Source organism: Pan paniscus, chromosome 19, assembly GCF_029289425.2.
Source record: "Pan paniscus chromosome 19, NHGRI_mPanPan1-v2.0_pri, whole genome shotgun sequence".
In the NCBI taxonomy this organism is placed as follows: Eukaryota; Metazoa; Chordata; class Mammalia; order Primates; family Hominidae; genus Pan; species Pan paniscus.
Genome location: NC_073268.2, coordinates 55,843,182 through 55,866,254, shown reverse-complemented (window position 1 = coordinate 55,866,254; position 23,073 = coordinate 55,843,182). Strand labels below are relative to the sequence as shown.

Sequence of the window (23,073 nt, the reverse complement as noted above, 5' to 3'; positions counted from 1 at the left end):
AGATAAGCACTTCACCTTGTGCTTCCTGTGAAGGAAGCACACTGTTCTGTGTAGTAGGACAGTGCCTTAAGATGCGTATACCCTTAAGATCTTTAAGGGAATTTGAGGCACCACCTTAAATCTTTCTAAGGTCTTCAAATAGAGCCTTACAAAGACAGTCTTGGCTTCACCTTCAGACTTTCTCCTGGCAGCACCCTGGATTTGATCTTATCTCAGAGGCCATTTATCTCAGCAATACAGATGCTCCTCAGATTAGGATGGGTTTATGTCTGGATGGCATTTGCATTTGTTATGTCTGATATTTGTAATTTATAGGCCATCATAAATTGCAAATATCAGAAGTTATGGGTGGGTTTTCCATTTACGATAATTTCCATTTACAGTGACTTTATCCTGATGTAACCACCCCTGTAAGCCAAAAGGCTTACACATATCATTTCATTACTCAACACATATCATTTTCACAGTATTATAAAAAGTCAGAAAATGGTGAGTCGAACCATGCTAAGTCAAGGACTGTCTATATTTGGGAATCTGACATGTGGAGAGGCTATAAAAAGGATACTGAACCTAGAAAGTCCTGGTTCTTTTATATGTAGTAGTCTTTCTTTAGCTTATCTCTTGCATTGGTTTTACTTTCAGCGGCTGTGTAGTAACAGTGCCCTTTCCTTCAGGTTCCCGTATCGTTTTCTTCACTATCCTTGAAGCCCTTCCTACCAGCTTCTTCGAGGACCATCAGGCTTCCACTAACAGTCTCTTTAAAACTCTTCTTGTTTTTGTGCTTATTCTTCTGTAGGTCCTTTCAGCTTCTGATTAGCTCCTGGTCCAATGGTAATCCTACATGTTTTAGTAGTTTTTGTTGTGTTGTTGTTGTGCAATCTATATGTAGTGTCAATATCTGTATCAGTTATTTCTTGGTATATAAGAAAATGCAGTGTCTCAAAACAACATCTATTTTGTTCACAATCTGCAGTTTTAGGCAAGGCTCAGTGGGGCCAACTCACTTTTTCTTTACTTGGCATCAGCTGAGGTGACTTAAAGCTGGGGACTAGAATCATCTAAAGGCTTGTTTATTTACCTGTGCGGCATTCGAAGCTGGCTTTTGGCTGGGACGTTAGGTAGGGAAGTCAGCTCGAACACCTACCTACATGAGGATTCACGGTGTGGTCTGGGCTTTCTCACAGCATGTTGGCTGCATTTTAAGGACAAGCGTCCCTAGAGAGAGAGAGTCAGGTAGAAGCTGTGTGACTTTTTGTAACCAACTTTAGAAGTCACACAGCAGTTCTGCCACATTGTGTTCCGGAGAAACCAGTTGTCAATGCCAGCTTGTATTCAGGAGAGGGAATGTCATGGGAGAAGTGGCAAGCAATTTGTACATGTTTTAAAACCACCACTTCACTTACCTTTATAAAATAAAAAACAATCATAATTATTTCCTCTAAAGGAAAGCAGTTATTTCCAACTCAGCACCACTGAAATTTCAGTGCAATTTTTTGTTGTCATTCTTTAATGTGCTCCCTTATTTTGTGTAAAGTAACAATGAATTACAAGATTGTGCTACTGAATTAAGGCATTTTTCTTCAGAAAAATGGTATGGATCATGCCACTGAACTTTTATACTGGGAGATGTGATTGCTTCTTAACTCCAAGTATCATTACTCTTTGAAATGTAACTCAAATTAGCGTAAGACATTTGCAGTTCAGCAAAAGGCTTATGGTATTGGAATCCTTTTTTTTTTTTCAAAATGTATTAATTAGAGTCTTATTTTCAGAGTCTTATTATGGGAGCCATTTATTGACTCAGGCCCAAATAATTCAATATGATGCCCCTAAAACTTCTCTGCACATTATGGAGAATGATAGTGGGTTAAAGGAATAAGAGACTTTGTGCTAAAGGGGTAACTTAGAGCCATTTTAAGGAGGAAAGCCATGAAACAGTCATAGGAAAACAGAAGTCTAAGATCAAGTCCAAATGTTGTGTGGCAAAGATGATGAAAGTAAAGGATGTATTTTTGTGAATTCTGATGGTTTTAACTTTGTTTTTAATTTTCTGAGTAATCCAAGGGTCTGTATTTTATGAATCTACAACAGTATAGGTAACATTTTATTGCAACTGAATTTATTTCAAAAATTATTAGTTTTGGCTGGGCGCGGTGGCTCACGTCTGTAATCTCAGCACTTTGGGAGGCCGAGGCGAGTGGATCATGAGGTCAGGAGATCGAGACCATCCTGGCTAACACGGTGAAACCCCATCTACTAAAAATAAAAAATAAATTAAAAAAAATTTAGCCAGGGGTGGTGGTGGGCGCCTGTAGTCCCAGCTACTCCAGCTACGCAGGAGAATGGCCTGAACCCGGGAGGCAGAGCTTGTAGTGAGCCGAGATCCCGTCACTGTACTCCAGCCTGGGCGACAGAGCGAGACTCCATCTCAAAAAAAAAAAAAAAAAAATTATTAGTTTTTTGTTAGACCATTCTCAGTCTACCTTCTTCATTACCAAACTATATTGTTTTACTCATGCAGATTGACCTTACAGAAGCACAGGAAACTGTTCCTTCACGATGTCTACATCTGGATGCAGAGAATGAAGTTCTTCAACTTCAACAGACATTATTCTCTATGAAAGCAATACAAAAGCAATGTGAAACACTACAGAAGAATAAGAAGCAGCTGAAACAAGAAGTAGTAAACCTCAAAAGTTATATGGAAAGAAATATGTTAGAAAGTGGTGAAGCTGAATGGCATAAACTGTTGATTGAAGAAAGAGCAAGGAAGGAGATAGAAGAAAAATTAAACGAAGCCATTCTCACCTTGCAGGTTGGTTTATTTATCTGTAATGTGCTTTCATTCATTTTGCTGCAAATTTTATTTTGGATATATACATTGTACGTGTTTTCTCTACTTTCCTTACAGCAATTTGTTTGGTAGACTTCTAGAAGGAAGGTGGTATTTGTTTCTCCATTTAAATATTTTCGTTTCCATCATTCTTATAACTAAATTGATCTTCCATAAGAATAATTCTCACTAGAGCATCATTTAATTACTAAAGCCAGTTGGCATAAAACAAGACTAATAGAAAAAGTAAAAAAAAAAATGTGATTTAGAAATTATACCATACTCTTGAACTGCTTTTAAGTTACGTTGTTCCACTTTTAAAATTTTAACTTGGTTCTGTCATTCTTTGGAGAATTGTTCAACAATTCAGATTCAGTTATTAATTCAGTTGGTACTGGTGATAAATATGTTAAGCTTGAGCTTCTTTCTTTCTTCACATTTTTCTTAAAATTGTTCTCTGAATCACATACTTAAAATTGTTCTCTGAATCACTGACTCCAAACAAAAGGAAACAAATACACAGTATTTATTCAGGTTATAATTACTTTTAAAATGTTCCCTTTTAATTTATTTTAGAAACAAGCAGCAGTATCTCATGAACAGTTAGTACAGTTAAGGGAGGATAATACTACTTCAATAAAAACTCAGATGGAACTCAGAATCAAAGATCTGGAATCTGAAATCTCCAGAATAAAAACTTCGCAAGCTGACTTTAATAAAACCGAATTGGAAAGATATAAGGAACTCTACCTAGAAGAAGTAAAAGTTAGAGAATCCTTGTCAAATGAACTCAGTAGGTAAGTCAATATGCAGAATCATAGAAAATAAGTTAAGCTCATTAATTTGCCTTCAAAAGCATGACTTTTAGTGAGACAGGTTCATGAGATTTGTGGGAAGTGAAAGCTAACTAGATCATACAGTTTTGGAAAATTGTAAATTATAAATAGTAAATGAACTTAACCTTTAAGTAAAATTGAAAATAGTAAATGAACGTAACCTTTAAAATCTTAGTCCAGGACAGTTCCTGTCTCTCCTGTTTTTTGGTTTTATGTGGCTTCCCCCCACCCCTTAATATTCTTATATAGTTAACCTGATCTATTAGGGTTTCAGCTAAATATTTATGAAGCTTCATAATTTAGACAGTGATACCATTATAAAAATTGCTTGTCAGTATTCCCTTAATTCAGAATATTAATGAATTTAATTAATTTCTGGAAGACGACAGCTGAAAACCGAAAGGGTCAAGTATGACTACTCTGGACACATTCTGGCACTCAGTAAATTCACTTTGCTTGATTGTGATCATTAGAGGGTGCCTTGAGAAGAAGTGTCCTGTATAGTTTTTCCAGTCCACATAAAGGCACACTTGTGAAGCAGAGAATGATCAACTAGGGTTGAAGGGAAGTATAACTTACTAAGTGATAAAAAATAACACCTTGGTCAGCCTGAGAGGGTATATGGAAGACAGAAAGGGCAGGCCCCACCTCTGATACATGGGCCGCAGTGTTAGGAGCTGATTGTCCTCGATGCTGCTTTAGTTCTCTTTGATTTCAGCAGTCTTATTCTCCCCAAGGAAAAGTCGCCGTGAATGATTCCTCAGTGCCAAATGCTCAATTTTTTCCAGATAATGGGTGAAATATACAAGGGTGGTGAAAACAATTGTTTGAAAATGTCTTTGAGAGAGAGTTTTTTAGACAATCTCTAACAACATGTATTGTTTACTAAATACAAGTATTTCTAGCTTTTATTTTTACTTTTAGTTTTTTCTTGTATATATTTAAGGAGTACAACTTGATGTTTTGATATATTTATACGCAGTGAAATGGTATTTTGTCAAGCAAATTAATATCTTCATCATTTCACATAGTTACCCTTGGAATACAAGTAATTCTAATGGCATCCTTAAGAATCGTATAAGTTGCCCATATGGGCAACAAGTGTTAACTATGAAGCCATACATCATTGATAGTCTTTTCTGTCCCCTCCCTCTCTTTGAACTACTTGTTTGTTAGAAATCCCTCTAGAAATAGATGTACTTCTTTAGAACAATGTTAAAACTATAATTGGATACAGTAGGCATGCTCTAACACATTTTCAGAGTTAAAACACGGCCTATGGTATATTCCATTTACTCTTAATGGCAACTTTTAGAACAATCGAAGTCATTTAGGAATCATTTAGGAAAAAATGAAATACTAAGCATTTGTCTTTTGCAATCTTCATAGAACTAATGAGATGATAGCAGAGGTCAGTACGCAACTTACTGTGGAGAAAGAGCAGACCAGATCCAGATCTCTATTCACTGCTTATGCTGCAAGGCCAGTCCTAGAGTCACCTTGCGTTGGAAATCTTAATGATAGTGAAGGTCTCAACAGAAAACATATTCCAAGAAAAAAGAGGTCTGCTCTTAAGGACATGGAGAGCTACTTGTTGAAGGTTAGCTATCTTTTTTCCTTTGGCGTTCAGATTTCTGATAGAATTCTTGTATGTTATTTGGTAAAATACTCAGTTACTTAATTGTCTTGTGTATGGTAAGTAAAAGTAATAATTACCTGTGTTAATAAAGAGAGGAGACAGAAATTTTACAGTTATTTTTAAGTCTCTGGAGCTCTCATTCATAAGAGATTACTCCTTTGTTAACTTTATTTAATAAATGTAACCAAACTGACACATTTTAAATTTTTTTAAAAACTGCATTTAAGTTAGATTTTAACCAAAGGTTTACTTTGATGTGCTTTGTCTTACTAATTGATTTTAGTTTGTCTGGGGTTCACTTTTAATGGGTTTAGTGTGCCTGGGGTCACTTTTAAAGTTTTTCTGCATCATCTCAGTTTTCTACCCGTCATCATATGTGAATGATTGGTGTCCAAACACTAACCACCCATGGATGTTTATTATTTAAAAGGACCCAAGGTGAATACTTTTGTATGTTATATAAACCTGCAACACTTGATTAATCTGTTCTTTAAGTTAAAAGTTTTGTGATTTTCTTACATGAGTACATCTGTAATTGCTATTGCACTTAATAGTGTTTTAATCCCAATTTTAGTAAAATGTGTCTATTGCTATGCAATAGCGCAGTGGTTTTGAAATAGTTAAATCAAATAAATATTTGAATTTTTAAAGTAAAGCTCACATAAGTTTTGTCTCTCCACCTGGCCATAACTTTAGTAATTGATGACTAAGATGGCAATGGTATCTAGAGTCCTTCAATAGCAAATGTGACCAAACAGAATCAGTTCTATTCTTAATACCCCAAATTCCATGTAAAGCTGCAAATGGACATCTCCCCTGGACATGTAACAGGAACTTTTTAGTTCAACCATGTGGTTTCACTCAGAGTAAGAGTCTATTTCTGGGGATTTCAAAATGGATCCAAAAATGACGAGCTGTATCAACTATAGAGTTGGTAAGGAAAAAAAAAACAAAACGTAGTTCAACTATGCTTGACCCAGATTAAGGTATTTGTCTAACATTCGTCCATTTTTCAACTGAGGGAAAATTACAAAAACTGGGCACAGTGGCACACACCTGTAGTCCCAGCTGCTCCTGAGGCTGAGGCAGGAAGATCACTTGAACCCAGGAGTTCAAATCTGCAGTGCGCAATGATTATTCCTGTGAGTAGCTATGGCACTGCAGCATTCCAATCTGGGCAACATAGCAAGATTCTGTCTCTTAAAAAAATTACAAAATCCATAAAACATTTGTTTGAACAACAATAAATAAATAGTTTTCTTTGTGTATATTGTTGTTTTTAAAATTTTCAATCGATGCACATTGGCTTATAGTTTTGATGTTTTTATGATCTCCTTAGCGCACAGAAAAGTAGCGCAGGCCCACATGGAATCAACCTCAACCTTGTTGTGTTTACCTGGCTATTTCGTGTCCTAACAAATCATAGAAGAGCAAATCTAAGGTTTCTTAGATAGCATTGTGGCTAAATAGCTTAAAAGGGAATGCATTAAATGATTGTTTTAATACATAGATTACAAGAGCCCAGCTAGCTGATATTTTTAATCATATTGTTCGCTTAGGTTTTATTTTTCTGAAAAAAATGAGATGATCAGCATCCAAATGCCTCAGTCACGAAATTGTACCACTGGGTACTAATGGGAAATGAATGTTAAATACGTCTGTCAATGGTTAAGCAAGATGCAAATATAATGTTCTCATTAGTACTATGAACCCCCAAAATTTGAGACGAGTCTCAATTAATTTAGAAAGTTTATTTTGCCGAGGTTGAGGACACACATCCGTGACACAGCCTCAGGAAGTCCTGATGACATGTGTCCAAGGTGGTTGGGGCACAGCTTGGTTTTATACATTTTAGGGAGACATGAGACATCAATCAATATATTTAAGAAGTACATTGGTTCACTCTGGAAAGGCGGGACAATTTGAAGCAAAGGGAGGAAGACTGGTAGCGGGGAGAGGGCTTCCAGGTCACAGATAGGTGAGAGACAAACAGTTGCACTCTTTTGAGTTTCTGATTAGCCTTTCCAAAGGAGACAGTCAGATCTGCATTTATCTTAATGAGCAGAGAGGTAACTTTGAATAGAATGGGAGGCAGGTTTGCCCTAAGCAGTTTCCAGCCTGAGTTTTCCTTTTAGCTTAGTGATTTTGGAGGCCCAAGATATTTTCCTTTCACAATACTTACCAGAAAAACAAGGTAATGTATCATTTTACAAGATGGTGCTGAGAGAGTATAAAAAGCAGATGTAGGCCGGGCACTGTAGCTCAAACCTATAATCCCAGCACTTTGGGAGGCCAAGGTGGGTGGATCACCTGAGGTCAGGAGTTCGAGACCAACCTCCAACATGGTGAAACCCCGTCCCTAATAAAAATACAAAAATTAGCTGGGCATGGTGGTGTGCGCCTGCAGTCCCAGTTACTTGGGAGGCTGAGGCAGGAGAATCGCTTGAACCTGGGAGGCAAAGGTTGCAGTGAGCTGAGATTGCGCTGCTGCACTCCAACCTGGGCGACAGAGCAAGACTCCATCTCATGGGTGGGGGAAAAAAATAAATAAAATAAATAAAAGCAGATGTGATGCAAGGGAAGATTTTTGAGGAACTTTTTTTTTTTTAATTTCTGTTTTGTGGGGTAGGGGGTGTTCATTTTTTAGTATTTCTAGATAAGTAGAAAATTTGTTTGTTTTAAAGTTAATGTTAATGTAGTAGTTCCAAGGCATACCTAGTTTCCTTATGGGGCATTTTTTGCCCAATCATGTTAGATTTACTAAAAGAGATTTAAAAGCATGATTATATCAAGATATGAGTGCTGGGTGCAGAGGCTCACACCTGTAATCCCAGCACTTTGGGAGGCCGAGGCGAGTGGGTCACTTGAGGTCAGGAATTCGAGACCAGCCTGGACAACATGGTGAAACCCTGTCTCTGCTAAAAATACAAAAATTAGCCTGGCGTGGTGGCGGGCGCCTATAATCCTAGCTACTCGGGAGGCTGAGGCAGGAGAATCGCTTGAACCCAGGAGGCAGAGGTTGCAGTGAGCCAAGATTGTGCCACTGCACTGCAGCCCAGGTGACAGAGCAAGACTCCATCTCAAAAAAAAAAAAGATACAAAGGCATGTCTCCATAATCACACCTTGGAAGAGTTCTTATACAGCTGTTGTCTGCAGAATTTTTAGAGTTACAGAAAGAAGGTGCCTTCTAGAGTTGCTAGGAACTTCAGTATTTCCTATAGGAAAACATCAGCTAATACAAGGAGGAGGAGGTAACATACCATCTAAACTGAGATTTACAAAAAAAGGTAGGGGGTGGGGTGGGTTTCTGGGTGGGGCGGGTTTCTGGGTGGGGCATTACACAACGGGATATTTAGAAATTTTTAGCTACGATTTTCAAAAGCAAAATGTTAAAAATAGCACTAATATTGGATCTGTTTATACATCTCCTTTATTTGCAAGATTTTAACACTTTGGACTATTCCTACTGTGAAGTGCTATTGTACTCAGCACTTTCTCTAACCTCAAGAAAAATGGTTATAATTTTGTATGAAATCACACACCAGAGAAATAATATATTATAACTGGTTGTTGAAACAAGTTTTCTCTACATTCATGACAGTTAGCATTTATTGCATCTCTCACCCCATTATATGAAGTCTAGAGTCTGACTGTTCCCAGACCAAACTGAGTCGGACTGCTATTTATCATGGTCCAGTAATGAGATGCAGATGAACTGGGAAGAGAGGTTTTATTTTCTGCAGCCGGTTACAGGGTTACAAGGAAGGCCTGGAAATTATTACCACACCGATTCAAAATTACAAAGTTTTCCAGAGCTTATATACCTTCTAAGCTATATATCTACATGTAAGTGTGCATTCGTCTATAGACATAAGTGATTAACTTCTTTTAATCTATAACTAAGATCTAAGTCTTGCAGACCTTCCTCTGGAGCTTCAGTAAATTTATTTAATCTAAATGGGTCCAGGTGCTGGGGCGATTACCCTTATCTTGTCTCCTGCTAAATCATGGAGGTTTGGGAGTTCCATTAGACCCCCAATAAACTTATTTGTGGAGGCCTGGGGAGTTTCTTCAGATCCCCAATAAAACTTGTTTAATACCAAACAGGTCCTATTAAGAATTCCTTCATTATTTTGTCACACTTTAAGGCCCAGGGAAGGCCTAGGCAAGATTCTTGGTGGGCTTTTGTTACATTCCAGCCTGTATAAAGGCACTGGCTCTTTCAGCTTTTAATGTTTAACTTAACTACTCAGTCAGTGCCAAAGCAGTTGTTATGGAGGCCTGCGTTAGTGAGACCTGGCCTGCCACATAGCCTTGCCACTTAACACCATTGTAGTGATAATAGATTGCTATGCCTATGTTTTACTGATTTTTACTTATAGGTTTCACATTCTAGATTAACCCTGGGATCCTTTGTCCTATATATCAGAAGTACTTTTTATAGTTTTATTGGCTCCTTATTTTCCAGCCTGTAATCTCAAGTATAATTTAGCAGTAGCCTGTCAATAAGTTATTGCTGAAAAGTGAACTTTGTATTTATTGGACTTTGCCATTGGTACTGATTTCACTATATTTCTTTAAAAAATTTTTCTAACTCCTCCCCTCTTTAAAGTGGAGGTAGTTGTGAAGAATGTATGGTAAGATTAGAAAAGTCAAGGAAGAAGAAACTATTTCTGTAAGTGTTATACAGTCATCTTTCTTGTTCAGGCTGTGGTGGATAGGCAGCAAATGGTGCTCCTCCTTCCCTTCTGAGTTCAGAACACAGGAGTCAGATACATGGACATCAACACACTAGCTCTATTGCAGACTCATGATAACTAATGGGAGGATGTGGCTCAGATGTGCAGCCACAGTATTTTATCCCAGATTAGGCACTAACCCACAGAGTTTTAAGTGGAGAAAACAAATGCTTGACACCCATCGCAGGTGCATGCTGCTTACTGCAGAGATGACAGCAGACCTGAACTCATGTCACTGTGAGCAGACACATCTTTTGAAAGAGACTCTGAGCCAAGCAAGCACACTGTGTGCTTTGCCCAAATTCACCCATTAGGTAGATCTGATATCCTCTCAAGAGGAAGCTATAGGTAGAGAGAGTCTAAGTCCTCATTTGAAACCTGAGGCCAGGAAAATGAAGGTTCTCCTATCATTTATGGCTGGATTTAAGTGATAATTGAAATTAATCCCATGTCTTTGTATGTACAAATTAATGATGAGAAGTTGGACAGACGTATGTTAGATGGTAAAGAGAAATCTGTTTTGTGTTTTCAGTTTTTCTATAAATAACTCACAACATGGGTAATTGACTTGATTGATTTTCCTAAACCACGTCTTATTTGGAGGAGAATGAATAGTTCTTTTAAGGAACAGTTTTCTTAATTTCTGCTTGCTTGGTTCAACTAAAGATTTCCTCCTTCAAGTTTTCTGTTCTGCGGTTTGAAAAATGGGTTCTTTATAAATTGAGTGTCTTGACTGGTACTAGCCAGAAGTTATGATATTAATTGTTCTTTAAATTTGATTCATAACTTACAATTTGGAGAGCTACTATTTTTTGTCTCATGCTTAAACATTACAGAGCATCATGACAGTTTATAGATGCATTTTCTCTTTTTTGTTGTTGTGGTGTTTTTGAGGCAGAGTCTCACTCTGTCTCCCAGGCTGGAGTGCAGTGGCGTGATCTCTGCTCACTGCAACCTCTGCCTGCTGGGTTCAAGCGATTCTCCTGCCTCAGCCTCCTGAGTAGCTGGGACTACAGGTGCACACCACCACGCCTGGCTAATTTTTATATTTTTAGTAGAGACGGGGTTTCACCATATTGTCCAGGCTGGTCTTGAACTCCTAACCTTGTGATCCACCCAATTCGGCCTCTCAAAGTGCTGAGATTACAGGCGTGAGCCACCACACACAGACTGTCTGAGTTATTTTTTTATTTTTATTATTAGTATTATTATTTTTGATGCGGAGTCTGACTCTGTCACCCAGGCTGGAGTGCAGTGGCACGATCTCGGCTCACTGCAAGCTCCGCCTCCTGGGTTCACGCTATTCTCCTGCCTCAGCCTCCTGAGTAGCTGGGACTACAGGCGCCCACCACCATGCCCGGCTAATTTTGTGTATTTTTAGTAGAAACGGGGTTTCATTGTGTTAGCCAGGATGGTCTTGATCTTCTGACCTTGTGATCCTCCCGCCTCGGCCTCCCAAAGTGCTGGGATTACAGGTGTGAGCCACCGCGCCCAGCCTGAGTTATTTTTAAAAATCTGTATTTCTTTTCTGAATATGAAGGAAGGTGCTGGCATAGAATAACTCCAGGCTCAGTGAAAGATCTGAAGCCCACTCCTACCTTGTAACTAATTGGTTTTGTGACCTCAGGCAAGCTGCAGTCTCTCTGAGCCTGTTTTGTTTCTTATGTAAAATTAAGGACTTTGACTAAATCAGTGACATTCATACGTTTAAGTAAATCTCTTTTTTCTTTAAGAATGGAACTTTTTTAAATTGCATAAAACCACATTATAGAAAACAGAAGTAGTGCTGCCTGACTAAAGGAAGGATCAGTGCTCTGAAGCTGTGACTTTCTTATCCCTTAATCCTTCAGCATCCTCTGTGGAACCTTAGATTTCTGTGGGACATAGCTTGAAAAGGATCATTTCTTGAATTATTACTTTTATAAGGCCTGGATGGTAATGCTGTTGTCATGTTACCTACTCTATAAAGCCTATCTATAATGTTTTTGTCACAGAAATGTTATGGAAAGGAGTCTCAAAATATTGGTAAACCTGTTAGTAAAACAAAAAAATTGACTTGACACCTAAAATTTGTAAAGGCATTAGATATCATTATCTTTATCACCACAAACTATCTCAGACCCTGTTCTAGGCATTTAGTGAGAGAATACCTATTCTAAAAAAAAATTAAATAACAGCACTCTAGATAGGGACACTGGCAATAAGTTTGAAATATTCCCACACCTTTCATAATTAAGTAGCTAACTATAACTTGTCAGATGCTTAAAAAATGGGTACTAATTTCTGAAAAGAAATCAAAGTTGCAGTTAAATAACTCTAAATTGTTTTCCTAGTTTTTAATTCTAGACACTCATGAATCAGAGAAACTAAGATTGAAAACTGGCTCTAACCTGTATTTATCCTTGTTTTTATGTAAATTTTCTGAAATCTTTGTGTCTGTATGAATGAAGAAATGTTAATCATAATAGCATAATATTTTTAATCTTTTGCCAGTGGAACTTTCACATGGCATCACAATAATACTGCTTTCTTCAAGTATGTATTAAAGATTCTGTGCTGAATTAATAGCAAAGAACATACTTTGAAATTATTATTTTCTAAAAGTGGAGAATGGAGAGTTCATTGTAAGGAACTATTCATTAAAGTGAAAAACTGGTTAGACCTTGATAAAGGGCAGAGTTTTGATAAGAATGGGAAAGTAATGCATTCATTGCAGAATATGACTTGAATTGTGTAACCTCTGTACTAATAAGGGAAAACATCACACTTTTGAAATGACATAGATCCAACAGACCAATATTAATTGTACTTTTGTGAGATTAATCTAAACAGCATAACACATATATGTTCTCCATTATCTAAACTTAAAATAGGTAGGAATTTATATGATATTTTTAATTTAAGCAACTTCAAGTTAGGTCTAGTCTGTAAAAGTATTATTTAAAGGCCGCATTTTGTAATTAATGCTCCTTACCATGATAATGTCTCTTCTTAAACGTTATAAATAATATTTGACTTATTTCAGATGCAGCAGAAGTTGCAAAACGATCTAACTGCAGAAGTAGCAGGTATGTTACCAAAATTTATGAATTAAATTGATTAAGTAATATATATCTGAAATAAACTGCAAACGACATCCCTTTCCGTTCTTGGGCTAGTAGATACTACATTAAATATTCTTTCATATACATCTAATGAAAGATGTGAAAACTTGAACATGTATAATGAAGAGCATACTTATGCCTCATGAATTCTTCACGTTCCATAGCTTGAAAAAAATAGCTCAAGAGTCTGGCTCTACTCTTTACTTCTGCCATCCCTATGGAATTGTCAGCCAGCACACAGAAACGGTTCTCAGAAAACAGAGGCATCATCAACTTCTCAGGGTTATGGTAGTGATTTTTAAGGCCAAAACATCCCAGTCTCATCTAGTAACCTATTCAAGCAGTTACAGTTTATAAAGCAGTCGCTTGAGAGGTAACACTTTAAATCTCCAGTCATTTACAGTGTCATTGGTTTACTTTTGCCCTCAGAAAAAGTTCCAAATTCCTTAACATGTAATATGAACACCCACATTCATTTGGTTCTTGTCAAGTTACTCAGGCTTATCTCTCACCACTTACTTTACTCTGCCCCTTTGCTCTAGGATCCAGCCAAACTGGACTGCACAGAATTCCACAGTGCTCGTCCTTCTCCTCCAGCTCTTTGCACTTGCTTCTTTGCTCTATCTGCCAACCTTTTTTTCTCATCCTTCAGGTATCCACTAACCATGCCTCCACCGAAAAGCCTACAATATCGAGACAAAACTGGGATAGGTGTCCCTCTTGCATTCCAATAGTGCCCTGTTTTATACCTGTCAGGGTATCTATGACTTGGTATGGAAATTGCCTATTTGTCTGCTTTTTCAGGTTATAGCATATGATTGCTGAGGGGTGGACTGTATCATCTTCATCTTGTAACTCCAGGGCATAGTCTAGTACCTTAGCATGTGGTTGTTGAATAAATGAATGAAGAATGAGAAAACCAGAAGCTGTGATACACAACCACAGTGATCATTAATTTAGTGTGCAACTATGGGCAGATTCTTATCTAATAAGAAGTTAGCATTGTAGTCATACATACGTTTCATTCTTGTTAACACTGAAAAAGCTCTCAACTCTTTTTTACTGATTTGCACTTAGTTAACTATGAAATATATAGAATATAATTCTTTGGCCAGGCATGTTGGCTCACACTTGTAGTCCCAGCACTTTGGGAGCCTGAGGCAGGCAGATCACTGGAGCCCAGGAGTTTGAGAGCAGCCTGTGCCAACATGACGAAACCCTGCCCCTATAAAAAATACAAAAGCTTGCCAGGCACAGTGGCTCATGCCTGCAGTTCCAAGTACTTGGGGCTGAGGCAGGAGAATTGCTTAAGCCTGGGAGGACGAGACTGCAGTGACCTGTGATCACACCACGGCACTCCAGCATAGGTGAAAGAGTGAGACCCTATCTTAAAATAATAACAATAATAATAATAATAATAATAATAATAATAATAATAATATTCTTGCTTTTTTTTTTCAGCTGCTACTAAATATGAACCTGGATCCTATATAGCTTCTCCTCTAGGATTTACACACAAGGAAAATCTGAATCAAGATCCAGTTTTGGAAGTAACAAAAGAATATGCACAGATTTTAAGAAGAAAATACATACTCTGAAAGATAAGGCAATTTTATTTGGGCTATTCACATGATATTTTGTTTCCCATTAAATATATGATGTGAACATTTTTACTAAAGGGAAATATTCTATATTATACATGTCTGATGAAAATTTATATAGTATTTTAAATAATGTTTCTTGGCCTCTTCAGCTAACTTTTAAGTGGATTTTGCAAATGAAAACCAGTATTACTGAGTTTTACATACTCGAACTGCCCAAATGTTTGCTGTTTAAACAGCCAAATAATCAAGTTGCCATTAATAATTTAGTGGAGCCAATTGATGGCTTGTTTGTATTTTATAATTTTATCTTTATACATAGTGATAGATTTAAGTTTAGATAGACATCATTTTGGTATACTGGTACTGTGGTCATTGTCAATGTTTGGATGTATTACAATTGTTATAGTGCAATCAAACTTAGATAATTTTAATTTTAAGCACTGATTTATTTATATCTTTCCTTGTGGAAAAATAAGGTTTGCCTAAGGCTTTTTGCTTTTTTATTTATTGTTTCATTTCTTTATTAGATTAACTTTTGGGAAACAGTCTTAAAATTGGAGAAAATTTCCACATTTTAGGAAAAACAGCTTTCCCCCTGTGGGCCATTTGAGAGTAAATTGCTGACATTATGCCATCACATCTGGTATGTGGGTATTCCCACAAGTCAGGACATTTTATATAACTACTTCATAATCAGAAAGTTAACATCAATACACTTGATCATTTCATTCTCAGTTTCTTTTCAAGTTTTCTTAATTGTCTATAATGTTCTTTGTAGCAGAAGGATCCCATTCAGGTCCATGAATTTCATTTAGTTGTCATGACTCTTTCAGTCTGGAACAGTTCCTCAGTTTTTCTTTGACCTTTATGACCTTAAATCTTTTGAAGAGTAAAGTCCAATAATACAGAATGTCCCTCCATTGGATTTCTCTGAATTTTTTTAATGATAAGATTTAGATGATAATTTTTTTTTTTGGCAAGAGTATCACAGAAGTTATCCCATGATCTTCTCACTGCATTCTATCAGGTGACCTGCAATTATTATTATTTTTTATTTTCATCTTTTAAGTTCAGGGGTACATGTGCAGGATGTGCAGGATGTCCAGGTTTGTTACATAGGTAAATATGTGCCATGGTGGTTTGCTGCACAGATCATCCCATCACCTAGGTATTAATAATAGCCCAGCATCCATTAGCTGTTCTTCACGATGCTCTCCCTTCTCTCACCCACCACCATCCCACATGCCCCTGTGTGTGTTGTTCCCCGCCATGTGTCCATGTGTTCTCATTATTCAGCTCCCACTTGTAAGTGAGAGCATGCGGTATTTCATTTTCTATTTCTGCGTTGGTTTGCTGAGGATAATGTTCTGCAGCTCCACCCATGTCCCTGCAAAGGACATGTCTCATTCCTTTTCATGGCTGCATAGTATTCCATGGTGTATATGTACCACATTTTCTTTATCCAGTTTATCATTGATGGGCTTTTAGGTTGATTCTTTGTCTTTGCTATTGTGAATAGTGCTGCAATGAACATACGTGTGCATGTATCTTTATACTAGAATTAGTTATATTCCTTTGGGTATATACCAAGTAATGGGGTTGCTGGGTTAAATGGTATTTCAGGTTCTAGATCTTTGAGGAATCACCACACCGTCTTCCACACTGGTTGAACTAATTTACACTCCTATCAATAGTGTAAAAGCATTCCTGTTTCTCCATAATCTTGCCAGCATCTTTTCATTTTTTTGAATTATAGCCATTCTGACTATTGTGAGATGGTGTCTCATTGCAGTTTTGATTTGCATTTCTCAGATGATCAGTGATGTTGAGGTTTTTTTGTTTGTTGGCTGCATGTATGCCTTCTTTTGAAAAGTGTCTGTTTGTGTCCTTTGACCACTTTCTAATGGGGTTGAGGTTTTTTTTTCTTGTAAATTTGTTTAAGTTCCTTGTAGATGCTGGATATTAGACCTTTGTCAGATGGATAGAGTGCAAAAATTTTCTCCCATTCTGTAGGTTGTCGGTTTACTCTGTTGATAGGTTCTTAATGCTGTGCAGAAGCTCTTTAGTTTAATTAGATCCCATTTGTCAATTTTGGCTTTTGTTGCAATTGCTTTTGGCATCTTCGTCATGAAATCTTTGCCCTTGCCTGTGTCCTGAATGGCATTGCCTAGGTTTTCTTCCAGGATTTTTATAGTTTTGGGTTGTAGATTTAAGTCTTTAATCCATCTTGAGTTAACTTTTGTATATGGGTTAAGGAAGGGGTCCAGTTTCAATTTGCTGCATATGGCTAGCCAGTTCTCCCAGCACCATTTATTAAACAGGGAATCTTTTCCCTATTGCTTCCTTTTGTCAGGTTTGTCAAAGATCACATGGTTGTAGGTGTGTGGTCTTATTTCTGGGTTCTCTATTCTGTTCCATTGGTCTATGTGTCGGTTCTTGTACCAGCACCATGCTGTTTTGGTTACTGTAGTCTTGTAGTATATTTTGAAGCTGGGTAGCATGATGCCTCTAGCTTTGCTCTTCTTGCTTAGGATTGTCTTGGCTATTTGGGCTCTTTTTTGGTTCCATATGAATTTTAAAATAGCTTTTTCTAGGTCTGTAAAGAATGTCAATAGTAGTTTAATGGGCCTAGCATTTAATTTACAGATTGCTTTGGGCAGTGTGGTCATTTTCACGATATTGATCCTTCCTGTCTGTGAGCATATGTTTTTCCATTTGTTTGTGTCATCTCTGATTTCTTTGAATAATGGTTTATAGTTATCCTTGAAAAGGTCCTTCACTTTTCTTGTTAGCTGTATTCCTAGGTATTATACTCTTCTTGTGGCAATTGTGAATGGGAGTTAATTCATGATTTTTCTCTCGGCTTGCCTGTTGTTGGTGTATAGGAATGCTAGTGACTTTTGCACATTGATTTTGTATCCTGAGACTTTGTTGAAGTTGCTTATCAGCTAAGAAGTTTTTGAGCTGAGATGATGGAGTTTTCTAGATATAGGATCATATCATCTGCAAACAAAGATAGTTTGACTTCCTGTCTTCCTATTTGAATAGCTTTTCTTTCTTTCTCTTGCCTGATTGCCTTGGTGAGAATTTCTAATACTGTGTTGAATAGGAGTGGTGAGAGAGGGCATCTTTGTCTTGTGTCAGTTTTCAAGGGAATGCTTCCAGGTTTTCAGGTACTCAGGCAACAAATAGCGTTACGAATAGAATAGTACCTCACATCTCAATGCTAATGTTGAACATAAATGGCCTAAATGCTCCACTTAAAAGACATAGAATGGCAGAATGGGTAAGAATTCACCAACCAAGTTGCTGCTGTCTTCAGGAGACTCACCTAACACATACGGACTCACATAAACTTAAGGCAAAGGGTTGGAAAAAGACACTTGGTCTAAATGGACACATCAAAAGTGAGCAGGAGTAGCTGTTCTTATATCAGACAAAACGGACTTTAAGACAACAGCAGTTTTAAAAAGACAAAGAGGGACATTATATAATGATAAAAGGACTAGTTCAACAGGAAAATATCACAGTCCTAAATATATATGCACCTAATACTGGAGATCCCAAATTTATAAAACAATTACTACTAGACATAAGAAATGAGGTAGTTGGCAACACAATAATAGTGGGGGATGTTAATACTCCGCTGGCAGCACTAGGCAGATCACCAAGACAGAAAGTCAACAAAGAAACAATGGACTTAAACTATACCCTAGAACAAATGGACTTAACAGATACTTACAGAACATTCTACCCAACAAGCATAGAATATACATTGTATACATCAGAACACGGGACATTCTCCAAAATAGACCATATGATAGAACACAAAACAAGTCTCAGTAAATTTAAGAAAATCAGAATTATATCAAGTACTCTCTCAGACCACAGTGGAATAAAATTGGAAATTAATTCCGAAAGGAACACTCAAAAGCATGCAAATACATGGTAATTAAATAACCTACTCCTGAATGATTGTTGGGTCAACACTGATATCAAGAGGGAAATTTAAAAATTCTTTGAACTGAATGATAATAATGACACAACCTATCAAAAACTCTGGGATACAGCAAAAGTGGAGCTAAGAAGAAAATTCATAGCATTAAATGCCTATATCAAAAAGTCTGAAAGAGCACAAATAAACAATCTAAGGTCACACCTCACAGAATTGGAGAAACTAGAACAGTCCAAATCCAAACCCACCAGAAGAAAAGACATAACAAAATCAGAACAAAACTAAATGAAATTGAAACCAAAAAATACAACAGATAAATGAAACAAAAAGCTGGTTCTTTGAAAAGATAAATAAAATTGATAAGCATTAGCAAGATTAATCAAGAAAAGAAGAGAGAAGATCCAAATAAGCTCTATTAGAAATGAAATGGGAGATATTACCACTGATACCACCACAGAAATACAAAAGATTATTCAAGACTACTATGAACATCTTCACATCCATAAACTAGAAAACCTACAGGAGATCGATAAATTCCTGGAAATATACAACCCTCCTGGATTAAATTAGGAAGATATAGAAACTCTGAACAGACCAATCAGAAGCAGCAAGATTGAAAATGGTAATTTAAAAATTGCCAACAACAAAAAAGTCCAGGACCAGATGGATTCACACCTGAATTCTATCAGACGTTCAAAGAATTGGTACCCATCCTATTAACACTATTTCACAGGATAGAGAAAGAGAAATCTTCCCTAAATCATTTGATGAAACCAAAATCACCATGATATGGTTTGGCTCTGTGTCCCCACCCAAATCTCATCTTTTAGCTCCCGTAATTCCCACATGTTGTGAGAAGGACCCAGTAGGAGATGATTGAATCATGAGGGCGGGTCTTTTCCATGCTGTTCTCATGACAGCGAGTGAGTGTCACAAGATCTGATGGTTTTAAAAACAGGACTTTCTCTACACAAGCTCTTTCTTTTTGCCTGCTGCCATCCACGTAGGATGTGACTTGCTCTTCCTTGACTCCACCATGACTTTGAGGCCTCCCCAAATATGTGGAACTGTAAGTCAAATAAACCTCTTTCTCTTGTAAATTGCCCAGTCTCAGGTATGTCTTTATCAGCAGTGTGAAAATGGACTAATACACACCCTAATACTGAAACAGACTAATAGACACCCTAATACCAAAAACAAGGAAGGACATAATGAGAAAAGAAAGCTACAGACCAACATCCCTGATGAACAGAGATGCAGTAATCCTCAAAAAAAATACTAGCTAGCTGAATCTAACAACATATCAAAAAGATAATCCATCATGATCAAGTGGGTTTCATACCAGGGATGCAGGGATGGTTTAACATCTACAAGTCAATAAATGCGATACACTACATAAACAGAATTAAAAAACAAAAGTCACATGATCATCTCAATAGATGCAGAAAAACAACTTGAGAAAATCCAGCATCCTTATTTTATTAAGACCCTCAGCAAAATCAGCATAGAAGGGACATACATTAAGATAATAAAAGCCATCTATGACAAACCCACAGCCAGCATTATACTGAACAGGGAAAAGTTGAAAGCATTCCTCTTGAAAACTGGAAGAAGACAAGATTGCCCACTTTCTCCACTTCTATTCAACATGGTACTGGAAGTTCTAGCCAGAGCAATCAGACAAGAGAAAGAAATCAAGGGCATCCAAAGTGGTAAAGAAGAAGTCTGCCTATTGCTGTTTCCCAATGATATGATTGTATACCTAGAAAACCCTAAAGACTCATCCAAAAAGCTTCTAGAACTGGTAAATGCATTCAGCAAAGTTTCAGGATACAGAGTTACACACAAGTGTGCACAAATCCGTAGCTGTGCTATACACCTTCAGCGACCAAGCCAAGAATCAAATCAATAACTCAACCCTTTTTACAATAGCTACAAATAATAATAATAATAATAATAATAATAATAATAATAAAATACTTAGGAATGTTCCTAACCAAGGAGGTGAAAGATCTCTGCGTGGAAAACTACAAAACACTACTGAAAGAAATCACAGATGGCACAAACAAATGGCAGCACATCCCATGCTCATGGATGGGTAGAATCAATATTGTGAAAATGACCATACTGCCAAAAGCAATCTACAAATTTAATCCAATTCCCATCAAAATACCACCATCATTCTTTAGAAAATGATGAAAAATAATCCCAAAATTCATATGGAACCAAAAAAGAGCCTACATAGCCAAAGGAAGACTAACCAAAAAGAATAAATCTGGTGACATCACATTACCTAACACCAAACTATTCTGTAACACCATAGTCACTAAAACAGCATGATACTGGTATAAAAATAGGCACATAGACCAATGGAACAGAATAGAGAACCCAGAATTAAAGCCAAATACTTACAGCCAGCTGATCTTCAACAAAGTGAGGAAAGGACACCCTATTCAACAAATAGTGCTGGGATAATTGGCTAGCCACATTTAGGAGAATGAAACTGGATCCTTATCTCTCACCTTATACAAAAATCAACTCAAGATGGATCAAGAACTTAAGACCTGAAGCCTTAAAAATTCTAGAAGATAACATTGGAAAAACCCTTCTAGACATTGGCTTAGGCAAAGACTTCATGACCAAGAAGCTCAAAACAAATGCAACAAAAACAAAAGATAAATAGATGGGACTTAACTAAACTAAAAAGCTTTTGCACAGCAAAAGAAATAATTAGCAGAGTTAACAGACAACACACAGAGTGGGAGAAAATCTTCACAACCTACACATCCAACAAAGGACTAATATTCAGAATCTACAAAGAACTCAAATCAGTAAGAAAGAAACCAATCCCATAAAAAAGTGGGCTAAGGACACGAATAGACGATTCTCAAAAGAAAATATACAAATGGCCAACAAGCATATGGAAAAATGCTCAACATCACTAATGATCAGGGATATGCAAATCAAAACCACAACGTGATATCACCTCATTCCTGTAAGAATGGCAATATTAAAAAAATTAAAAAATAATAGATGTCGGCATGGATGTGGTGGAAAGGGAACACTTTTATAGTGTTGATGCTAATGTAAACTAGTACAACCACTATGGAAAACGGTGTGGAGATTGCTTAAAGAACTAAAAGTAGATCTACCATTTGATCCAACAACCCCATTCCTCAGTATCTACCCAGAGGAAAAGAAGTCATTATACAAAAAAGATACTTGTACACACGTTTATAGCAGCAAAATTCATAATTGTGAAAATATGGAACCAGCCCAAATGCCCATCAATCAATGAGTGGATAAAGAAAATGTGATATGTACACACACACCCCATGCAATACTACTCAGCCATAAAAAGGAGCAAACTGGATGGAATTGGAGACCATTCTTCTAATTGCAGCAACCTGGATGGAATTGGAGACCATTCTTCTAAGTGAAGTAGCTCAAGAATGGAAAACCAAACATCATATGTTCTCATATGTGGGAACTAAGCTATGAGAATGTAAAGGCATAAGAATGATACAGTGGACTTTGGGGACTCAGGGGAAATGGTGGGAAGGGAGTGAGAAATAAAAGACTACACATTGAGTACAGTGTACACTGCTCGGGTGAGGGATGCACCAAAATCTCAAAAATCACCACTAAAGAACTTATTTATATAACCAAACACCACCTGTTCCTTAAAAACCTATTGAAATAAAAAGTAAATTTAAAAAAACCTCCTGGATTCATTGATTTTTTTGAAGGTTTTTTTGTGTGTCTATTTCAGTTCAGCTCTGATCTTGGTTATTTCTTGTCTTCTGCTAGCTTGGGAGTTTGTTTCCTCTTGGTTCTCTAGTCCTTTTAGTTGTAATATTAGGTTGTTAACTTGAGATCTTTCTCTCTTTTTGATGTGGGCATTTAGTGCTATAAATTTTCCTCTTAACACTGCTTTAGCTGAGTCCTGGAGATTCTGTTATGTTGTCTCATTGTTCTAATTAGTTTTAAAACACTTCTTGATCTCTGCCATAATTTTATTATTTACCCCAAAGTCATTCAGGAGCAGATTGTTCAATTTCCATATAGTTGTGTGGTTTTAAGTGAATTTCTTAATCTTGAGATCTAATTTGATTATGCTGTGGTCTGAGAGACTCTTTGTTATGATTTCAGTTATTTTTCATTTGCTGAGGAGTGTTTTTCTTCCTAATTTATGATTAGTTTTAGGGTAAGTGTCATGTGGCTATGAGAACAATGTATATTCGCTTGTTTTTTGTTGGAGAGTTCTGTAGATATCTATCATGTCTACTTGAGCCACAGCTGAGTTCAGGTCCTGAATATCTTTGTTAATTTTCTGTCTCCATGATGTGTCTAATATTGTCA

General features: G+C 37.0%; 1 protein-coding gene across 1 annotated transcript in view; it reads left to right on the top strand.

Moving 5' to 3' along the window:
• CCDC144A (coiled-coil domain containing 144A) overlaps nucleotides 1–19,099 on the top strand; it is an 88,760-nt gene extending 69,661 nt beyond the window's left edge. The window contains 6 exon segments of the mRNA XM_055101233.3: nucleotides 2,522–2,815; nucleotides 3,410–3,630; nucleotides 5,059–5,269; nucleotides 13,074–13,116; nucleotides 13,695–13,804; nucleotides 14,614–19,099. Coding sequence (XP_054957208.2) covers nucleotides 2,522–2,815; nucleotides 3,410–3,630; nucleotides 5,059–5,269; nucleotides 13,074–13,116; nucleotides 13,695–13,804; nucleotides 14,614–14,646 — 912 coding nt within the window. The 3' untranslated portion in view covers nucleotides 14,647–19,099.
• Nucleotides 19,100–23,073: the final 3,974 nt, after the last annotated feature.